The sequence below is a fragment of the Hemibagrus wyckioides genome, linkage group LG29 (genome assembly GCF_019097595.1).
Source record: "Hemibagrus wyckioides isolate EC202008001 linkage group LG29, SWU_Hwy_1.0, whole genome shotgun sequence".
In the NCBI taxonomy this organism is placed as follows: Eukaryota; Metazoa; Chordata; class Actinopteri; order Siluriformes; family Bagridae; genus Hemibagrus; species Hemibagrus wyckioides.
In genome coordinates, this window is record NC_080738.1 from 16,280,607 (window position 1) to 16,290,790 (window position 10,184).

At 43.0% G+C, this 10,184-nt stretch overlaps 1 protein-coding gene across 2 annotated transcripts; it reads left to right on the forward strand.

Annotated features, from left to right (window-relative positions):
* Window positions 1–1,853: 1,853 nt before the first annotated feature.
* Window positions 1,854–10,178, forward strand: ncapg (non-SMC condensin I complex, subunit G). 2 transcript variants are annotated; one of them, XM_058384595.1, is made up of 23 exons: window positions 1,854–1,934; window positions 2,379–2,496; window positions 2,618–2,815; window positions 2,905–3,133; window positions 3,321–3,466; window positions 3,578–3,662; window positions 3,806–3,998; window positions 4,112–4,261; window positions 4,391–4,531; window positions 4,922–5,045; window positions 5,129–5,218; window positions 5,377–5,559; window positions 5,671–5,724; window positions 6,057–6,167; window positions 6,248–6,367; window positions 6,488–6,715; window positions 6,861–7,042; window positions 7,236–7,383; window positions 7,487–7,657; window positions 8,374–8,500; window positions 8,648–8,692; window positions 8,790–8,859; window positions 9,462–10,178. In XM_058384595.1, the coding sequence occupies exons 2-23, from the start codon at window positions 2,389–2,391 to the stop codon at window positions 9,589–9,591; spliced, it is 3,033 nt and encodes a 1,010-aa protein (XP_058240578.1). In that variant the 5' UTR covers window positions 1,854–1,934; window positions 2,379–2,388; the 3' UTR covers window positions 9,592–10,178. The 2 variants fall into 2 exon arrangements, with proteins under 2 accessions (XP_058240578.1, XP_058240580.1); XM_058384597.1 differs by lacking the exon at window positions 5,671–5,724.
* Window positions 10,179–10,184: the final 6 nt, after the last annotated feature.

The window sequence follows — 10,184 nt, forward strand, 5'->3', positions numbered from 1 at the left end:
TTAATGACATCACAACATGAAATAAGGAGAGACAATGGATGAAGAGAGAAGGAGAGAGAATGAAAGGAGAGAATGAAAGAAGAGAGAAGGAGAGAGAATGAAAGGAGAGAGAAAGAGAAACAATAGAAGAAGGGAGAAGGAGAGAGAATGAAAGAAAGATAGAGAGAGAATGAAAGAAGAGAGAAAGGGGAGAATGAAAGAGAGAGAATGAAAGGAGAGTGAAGGAAAGATAATAAAAAGGGAGAGAACGAATGGAAAGAAGAGAGAAAGAGAGAGAATGAAAGAAGAGAAGAGAGAGAGAAAAAAAGAAGAGAGAAAGAGATAGAGTGAAAGAATGAATGGAAAGAAGAGAGTGAAAGAGAGCGAATGAAAGAAGAGAAAGAGAGAATGAAAGAAGAGAAAACGCGAGAGGGAGAGTAAAGGAAGAGAGAATGAAAGGAGAGAGAGAAAGAGAGAGAGAGTAAAAGAAGACAAAAGGAAAGAGAATGAAAGAAGAGAGAAAGAGAGAAGGAATGATAGAAGGAGATTATAAAAGGTGAGAGACAGGTTGAGAGAGAGAGAGAGAGAGAGAGAGAGAGAGAGAGAATGATCACTGTGAATTTGCATATTGAAGATGATTGGTTCAGAGCTATGGAGCTTATTAATGATGTCACAACATGTTCTGTTGTTTTTGTTTAAATACAAAACCACGCCCAGATTCAGAATTCTTCGTTCTGATTGGTCAGAAGGTGGATACATTTCCTATAACTTTTCCATATGACATTCAGATTCTCCACATGATCGAACACATTAGAAAAGGGAAGAAGTTTTCCATTTCTCCAACAGCTTATAACCATGCCTTTATTCCCCTTCTGTATGTAGCACTTCTTAAATCAATGTTATTCCATGTTATAGAGAGAAATAAATACAGAGAAATACCAGTAAATAAAAAATGATGAATCTATTACCATGACACACAAATAAATAGGAAGCTACTAAATATATTATCGAAATATTCCACATTTAAATCACATGTTTATGAACTAAAATACGTAAATTGCATGCTTGATTAACTGTAGAAATAATACAAGCAATTTATTTGAACATATTTTGAGATATTTCTTCACTAGACACCGGATTCTGACTAAACTACAGATTAGTTTAGATACAGCAATGTAAAAATATTTAGTGGATCATTTGTCGCCCTCTGCTGGACACAGTGTGAAATAACAGGTCGGATTTTTTAAAAACAAAATACTTTTGCTGCCCCCTGCTGGATAGAGAAGACACTACACTCACAAATTCTTTCTTGATTTATTTGAGATGAATAAATGTAAACAAATTCACATTTGTAGTTTTTGAGAAAGTGGAGTGAAGTGTGTTTATGATCATTTTGGGGGGGTTTTATGACAGAAGTAGTAGTAGTACTGGCGAGTGCTAATGCATTTTACACACACACAGACACGCACACACACACACACACACACACACACACAGACACATACTTTCAACCCCTTTCAACGCACAGGTTAGCCTAATAATTAACAGTAAAACACATCATGTTATATTATATGGAATTTCTGAAGTAATTGCTTAAGTCCAACGTTATCTCTTACTGCAAATCCAACACACTTTTTGGAATCATTTATTGCACTTTCCAGCTAGTCGAAATGCATAAATATCTAAATTCCTTGCGATGACGAAGCTATGACGTTTGCAACAAAATTAATTAAATGGAAATTGGTGGAACTTAAAGCAGATGCACAGGCTTACCGTTGAATCTAAACCCATCCAATATGTCGGACGTTTTGACGTAGGTCAGAGGCTTACTACGCATGCGCCAGGCTAGTCTCGTTCTCAGGAAACGCACTAAATAGTAAATACCGCGAGAATTGAATTTGAAAACTGGCGGTTGAAGACGGAACTTTTTTTCGGAAGAGAAGCAGCAGCGCAAAGTATGTCTTGTTTTTCCTTTTTTTTCTGATTATTATGATTTATGGAGTATTTCTTATGTCGCTGGATAATTTTGTAAAGTGTAAATGATTATTTTGACCGTGGCTATGTAACATTAACACGGTGAAGCTTGTCAAATTTGCTTTGTTTTCCCCCCATCGCTGGTTTAAACTGTTAGCTATTTGGCTAACGGAGCTCTTCCTTAAAATTAGAAATGTGAACTCGCTTTTTTGTTCGATTTTTACGTTTTATTATTCAAATAAACAGAAAAACTACAAACAACTGAAGTTAGTTTATTGTTTTATGTCGATCGATCGCTGTTAAATAGTGACGTGCAAGACGATTGTTTTCTGTGAGTCGATTCATGTGAATCAGCGCACTGAAATGAATCGATTCTTTTCCGAATTGATTCGATTGTTGCTCATTCATGTGTCTGTGTGTTTCAGGAGCATCAACATGACTGCTGATTCTCAAATAGAGATCCGTGAAACTTTCCAGCGAGCTCAGAAAGCTCACAACAACAAGGCCAAGCTGGTGGCCAGTCTGAAGAGCATGTACGATAAGGTAAACTTTGTTAGATTACATATTGATCCTGAGTTCATGTAGGTCAAATTGATTTTGTAGAGTTTTGTATATATTTGTACTTTGTCTGTTGTTGACTCTGTGTATGGTTTGTGATGTGTAGTTAAAGGATAAGGCAGAGTTCCACGAGGAGTTTCTGCGCTGCTTAAAATACGCCCTGATCGTGTACACCCGAGAGCCGGCGGTGGAAAGTGTCATTGATTTTGTGGTGAAGTTTGCTGCCAGCTTCGAGATGCCCATCGACGAGGATGAGGACGAGGAGGATACATTTCTGAACCTCCTGTTCAATTTTCTGTTGGAGGTAATCTCCAGCAGAGGGTTCTGTGAACATGATTCAAACTCTGATATGAATATTGTGAACCTTGAATACATTTTGTCTGTCGTGTCCAGTGTCATGGGGTGAGTAGCCACGCGGTGCGGTTCCGGGTGTGTCAGCTGGTGAACAAGCTGCTGGGCAGTCTGAGTGAGAATGCGCAGATAGACGATGTGCTGTGTGTACGGATCCACGAGGCCATGTTGATCCGCGTCACAGATAAATACCCCAATGTCAGGATACAGGCCGCGCTCGCCATGGCCCGCCTGCAGGATCCTGAGAACCCTGACTGTCCCACAGTCAAAGGTACACACGCCGTTACAGCGTCCACTCAGCCATTACAGATCTATCACTCAGTTTGTATGTTCTGTAGAATATTGTTAGTGATGTAGCTTCTATCCAGTTAACATGCAATTTAGTCAGCAAGTTTCAGCCACGTATAAAGGAGCTTTAATGTCAAGACTCATTATTTTGTGTGTGTGTGTGTTTAAAGCCTACATGCTGCTGTTGGAGAATGACTCGAACCCTGAGGTGAGAAGAGCAGTCCTGTCCTGCATCGCACCCTCCACTCTCACACTCCCCAAAATCTACAGACGTACTCGAGATGTTAAAGAGAAAGTCCGCAAACTGGCCTATCAGGTAAACACACACACAGTACATACAACATGGACAAAATAGTTTAGAGAACAAATAGTCATGAATGATGATTATATTGAGCTTTATATAATGACTATTTTATTTATGTGTCAGGTGCTTGCTGAGAAAGTGCATATCCGAGCTTTGACCATCGCTCAGAGAGTCACTCTGCTGCAGCAAGGACTCAACGACTCTGCAGGTAAGTCTTGTGTGTGTGTGTATGTGTGTGTGCTTGCGTGCATCATTAAGGCTCAAGAATAGATACTCATGGATATGAGCCACCAGATTGTTCACATAAGACATATAGGTGTATCAGTGAGTTGTAATTGTGTGTGTGTTTAGCCTCAGTAAAGGAAGTGGTGAAGCAGACCCTCCTTCCCTCCTGGCTCCGCCTCCTCGAGGGAGATGTTCTGCAGTTACTACACAGACTGGACGTCGAGAACTGTCCCGACACCGCAGTGTCCACACTACATGCCCACTTCTCTATGGCAACGACCCCCGAGGACCTTCTGAATGCAGCTAACCTGGACGACAGGTGAAGAGGAGGATGCTGATCAGAGAACATCACAGTGCTTTAGCATAATGTTTAACATTTCTAGCACCATTCTAGCACCAAGTATGTGTGTGTGTGTGTGTGTGTGTGTGTAGAAAGGTGATCCCGTTAGATGCCCTGACTTGTGAGAACATACTGTACTGGCGTGCACTTTGTGAGTTTGTGAAGAGTAAAGGAGATGAGGGGGAGGAGCTTCTCGACAAACTCTTACCCGAGCCCGCTCTGTTCGCCGAGTACCTGTACAGGTAAATACACACAGCGTTGTACTTCAGGATGGCTCTCCTGTTCAAACACGCCTCACACAGGCTGTAAAAATATTTGTATACACACCCACACACAGACAGTAAAGTTATGTGTTTCTGTTCTGTGTGTAGTTATATGAAGACCCTTCCAGCCATGTGTGATGATGACAGAGCTGATCTGACTCAGCTGGAGTCTGTGATGATGAAGGAGTTCATCACACAGCAACTCATCCAGCTGGTGGACTGCTTGGACACTGCAGAGGAGGGAGGAAGGTAATAAACCTGTTATACACATGATAGTACCATCATGCAGCTCTCGATTTGAATGATTACGTCCACATTCATCGTATAGGATTACAGACGATTCATGCTACTAAGAAATTGGTTTGATCACAAATTATTTTATATATCAAGAATTTGGGGTTGTGGTAACTTAGTGGGGTTAAGGTGTTGGACTACTGACCAGAAGGTTGTGAGTTCAAATCCCAGCTCCACCAAGCTTCCACTGCAAGGCCCCTTAACCCACAATTGCTCAGTTGTGTAAATTAAGATAAAAATGTAATTTGCTCTGGAATAAGGGCGTATACCAAATACTGTAAATGTAAAGTGAAATGAATTTCCTACATCTACAAACACTCTCTCTACCCGTCTTTCTTTCACCAGAAAACGTGTGCTCTCAGTCCTGAAGGAGATGCTGGTGCTGCCGAACACACCCCTCTCTCTGATCAGTCAGCTGGTGCAGAGGCTCATGAGGATCATCCACGATGATCAGCAGCGCATCGCAGCGGTACGTGATGAATAATTCTGTACGCTTTTATTTCATTCTTCTGATCATTTCAAGCGAGATAAACATGTGCGTGTGACGAGCAGGTAGCCGAGATCATCTCCGACGTGAGGGAGCCGATCGTGCCTGTCACGCAAACCGAGGACGAGAACGAGAAACGCAAGAGACAAGTCAGGGTGAGTCTTTACACAAATGCTGATTAGCTTGCTGATGTCTGCTCTACAGAATACAAGCTCAAAATGCCATTCTTAGCATTATCTTCTTGCTGATGTTCCATTGTTTCTGGTACTTTCTGTCATTTCTGACCCAAGTTCTCTCTCTTGTCTGTCTGTAGCTGGCAGAGGTGAGGGTGTGTATAATGGAGTGTAAACAACAGCTGGAAAACTGCATCAGCGCTCAGGATTTCAGTCGCGCTGCCGAGTTGAAGAACTCCATCACCGAGCTGGAAGAGCTGAAGAACCAGTTAGCACAGGAGAACACGCACGCTGAACCTGCTAAAGAGCAGCACGCAGAAAAGGTACACACACACATCATTTATTGGCTTTCACTTTTTAAATACAGTATTATGATCATTCAGCATGTAGTATTAAATCTAAGTTAAGGTGTGTTTGCATGTGTGTGTGGTCAGTTCTTGGTTTCAGGTCTAGAACTCTCCGATATTTCAACTCTAAACTTTATCAAGGTAGAGCTATTATGAGCTTTTTTTTTAATCAAAGCTATCATTAAGCTTCTTCCTAGCTAACCCAATAAGCTGCTTTCTAGCTGGAAATGATCTACAGGGACGGGATCAACTGTGAATTATTTAAAGCCCACGAAAAACGTCCATCCCCCAGCAGATACTCTTCATCTTGATCTGTTTGGAAAGTAATCCTCACGCTGGAGCTGACTGCATGCTAAAGCCTGTGCCAACAATCAGAATGTAACCGCGTGAATGAAAGCTTTGGAGCTAGCTAGCTACGTTAATCATCTGCTTCCTGGCTTCACAGAAATCTGTGTGTATGTGTGTGTGTTTAGAATGATCCGGAGACGTTGCTGAAGTGTTTGACGATGTGTGCCGAAGCACTGAAACAGATGAACATCAACCGAGGAATCTGTCCCACCCTCAATGGCCTCCTAGATTCCCTGGTAAACACACCTGCACTCACACACACACACAGAGACAAAGATGTGTTTTATCATGTAATAGACAGTTGTGTGTGATGTAGGTGCTGCCGTGCGTGTCCAACTCAAACGCCGCAGTGAGGAACATGGCTGTAGTGTGTTTGGGCACTGCGGCTCTCCACAGCAAAGACCTTGCCAAGATGCACCTGGTGCTCCTGCTGCAGGTAACACACACACATGTGCACATTCATATAAGTCACTTCACAGTCAGAAAATCCGAAAGCCAAACTTATTTGCTCTGTATGAGTCTCCCTGTGTGTGTGTGTGTGTGTGTGTGTTTATAGATCACCCAGTTGGACGAGCCAAAGATCAGGATCAGCGCTCTCAGAGCTGTTGTCGATCAGCTGCTCTTGAATGGTCTAGACATCCTCCGTGATAGCCCCGCCTCCCAGCAAACGCAAACCACTGACTGGCCAGGTGGCAGTGAAGGACAAGCTGATCGTCCAGTCGAAGAGGAGGATAATCCTATACAGAGTATTCTGAAGCTGCTGGCTGAGTTCTTGGATAGTGAGGTGTGTATGAGTGTGTGTATGTGTGTGTGTTAGTTAATAGCTCATGTGTCTGATCATGATATAAGGTTCTGGTCTTAATTAGCATACCTTCTCAAGCCATTGAGCACTACACCCATGACTGGTTTCTGTAAAATTGTGTTGTTAGATCTGTGAGCTACGCACGGAGACGGTGGAGTGTGTGTGTAAGCTGCTGTACTGTGGCAGGATCGTGAGCGTGAAGCTCCTCACTCGCCTCATTCTGCTCTGGTACAACCCACTGACTGAGGAGGACCAGAAACTGAGACACTGCATCGGAGTGTTTCTGCAGCTCTACACACACTCACACAGGTACACACGCTCACACAGGTACACACACACCGTGTAAACATCAGGAACTTTATAACAAAAAAATATTCCCTATGGTCCATTCAGAAAGCTCTCATAGTTTGGGGGTGTGGCTTAATAGGGAACACTTAAGGCACTTTTGTATTTGTATTTTGTGTTTGAATTTAAAGCATCGCTATCTTCGTAAATCCTTCAGGAGTCATCAGGAGTGTGTAGAAGAGAGCTTCATGCCCACCATGCGGACGTTATTCAACGCTCCGGCCACGTCTCCGCTCTCTGAGATAGACACCAGTAATGTCGCCGAGCTCTTCATAGAGCTCACGCGCTCCAGCGCTCAAACTCAAGTACGTGCACTAACTTCATCTCCACAATAAACTTGATCCATACACAGAGGGTCGTGTTACAGGAGGGTGGCTAAGTGTGTTCTCTTCTCTCTGCGGGTTACAGGGAGCGAGCGTGCACGACTCTCTAGCTGTCCGAGTGTGTAACGAGATTCTACGAGACACTTCTGCTCCTGAGGTGCGTCTGTACTGCAAAACCCTCGGCACTTTAGAGATCAGCACCGACCCGGGACCCCCTAACAATGAACTGCAGCAGCTCCTTACCTCCATCCTGCAGGTAACACTCCCTCTAGAGTGTAGAGGACAACACGCACATCACTGCAGAATCTTCATTCCCACAGACATCCCACATTACAGGCCATGACTCTAAGAAATCATATACTATATTGCCAAAAGTTTTGGGACACCCCTCCTAATCATTGAATTCAGGGGTTGGGCTCTGCCCCTTAGTTTCAGTCAAAGAGTGAGAGTCTGGATATTTCAGTCCTGCTAATCAGTAAGATTCTACAGTGCTTTATTTTAGCAACACAATGTTTAGCATCTGATTATAGATAATAGCGTAAGCAGGCTAGTCTTTTCTCTGCACATTTAATGTACAATATGTATGTTGCTGTGAGAAAAAACCTGTATGGAAAGTGTAAACCTGAGCCTTTTACAGAACGCTAACTATATCATGGCTATTGGTGTATACATTGAGGCAGCCTTTGTTACCATAGAAACAACCAATTTCCGAGTCCAAAAATGGATCTTTGAGTGGGATTTCTGGGGCGTCTCATAAATACTGTAATTCCTACATGATGTAAAGGCAATGATATTTAGGTGGATGTACATACAGTACAACACACACACACACACACACACACACACACAATAGTTTTACATGCACCAGATAAATTTCTCCATGTGTGTGCAATTGCACAAAGCACAGATTTTTTCCCCCTGCATCCATAGAAACCTTTACGTGTTTGTACTTATGTTTCTGTGTGTGTGTAGGAGGTGAAGGATAAGCACTGCGTGAAAGCCTTGGAGAAAGTGCTTGCTCGTCTTAAAGGAGATCAGTGTGTTCGTGTCACACACGTTCAGGACACAGTGCTGAATGCTCTGGATGAAAACGCCAGCGGTACAATACACACACACACTTATGACCCTGTGTGACACTTTTGTCGGAGTGTTTACCTGATTCTGTCATGATCACGCTATCCCAACCTTCCCTTTATACCTCTTTTACCCTTTTAATGTTTAAAACGAATGCCTTTCCTCGTTACAGAACTCGTGAATGGAGACGACTGCAAACCTGTACGAACCAAAAGAGGTGTGCTAGCGAACCTGCTCCTCATGTTTATTTATATATTTATTTATTTGTCACATTCTTCCTCGTGTGCTTTATGCATCTCTCTGTGCTTGTGCAGGTCAGAAGAAAACCACGACGGCACGGAGTGCAAAAAAACAGGCTAGGGTGAAGGAGTCTTCTGACGAAAGGTGGGATTCATCTGTGCGCACACAAACAGATACACAGCGCACACCGACAAGGCATAATATTATGACCACCCGCCTAATATTGTGTTGGTCCCTCTTTTGCCGCCAAAACAGCCCTGACCCATCATGCACTGTGTATTTTGACCCCTTTCTATCAGATCCAACGTTAACTTAGTAGCTCTTCCGTTGGATCGGATCACACGGTCCTGCCTTTGCTCACCTCGTACATCAATGAGCCTTGACTGCCCATGACCCTGTCTCCGGTTCACCACTGTTCCTTCCTTGGACCACTTTTGATAGACACTGACCACTGCAGACCGGGAACACCCCACAAGAGCTGCAGTTTTGGAGATGCTCTGATCCAGTGGTCTAGCCATCACAATTTGGTCCTTCATCAAACTCAAAGCTCAAATCCTTACACTTGTCCATTTTTCCTGCTTCTACTTTACTGCTATCAACTTTGAGGACAAAATGTTCACTTGCTGCCTAATATATCCCACCCACTCATCAGTGTTATTCACGGCACCTGACACTGGTTATAATGTTATGCCTGATCGGTGTATGCTTACTCTGGTATCTAACTGAACATTTGTGTGTGTGTGTAGTGATGAGGAGAACGTCCCAGAAAACACAGAGGCTCCGATGGCGCGTCCGAGTCGGCGCGCTAAAACAGCAGCTCTGGATAAAACCAAGCAGGATCTGACGGCGCTGATGAATTACGAAGCCAGTGCGTAGGTCAGGGTTCGTCGAAACATCTCCAAACACACCTGATCTCGCCCGTGTGTGTGTATGTGTGTGTGTTACGCTTAAGAGACGACGTCCACGATCAATATTTATGCCACGCTGAACCACCGAGGAGACTTAACACCAACAAAATAGTGTTTAGTCTCTACACTCTTCAGTGTGTATATGTGTTTAACATTAATATACACCAGGGATATCACCTCTATATAAGCCATTATCACTCATAAATATTCATGACTTATTAATACAGCTATCGTAATGATTCATAACCACATGGATATGACCCAGACTGCTCATACGGCTTACTTGCTGTGCTTTTTCTTTTTTTTCCCCTCTCCACACTGCACTGCTGTACTGTGTTCATTCTTCTCTATTATTCATCATCTCTGCAGTGTGTAACGTTGTCTCTGTTCTCCCGCGTTCAAGTTTTGACCTTTACAGTGAAAGACAGAGAGAGAGACAGAGCTAAAGCGCTATATTATTATAACATCAGCAAAACTCACTCGGCTCGCAAAACCCCAGTTTAAATGTTTTATTTTTTAAAATGTTTTACTCTTTAATAAATCATTTTCTCTCCATCACAT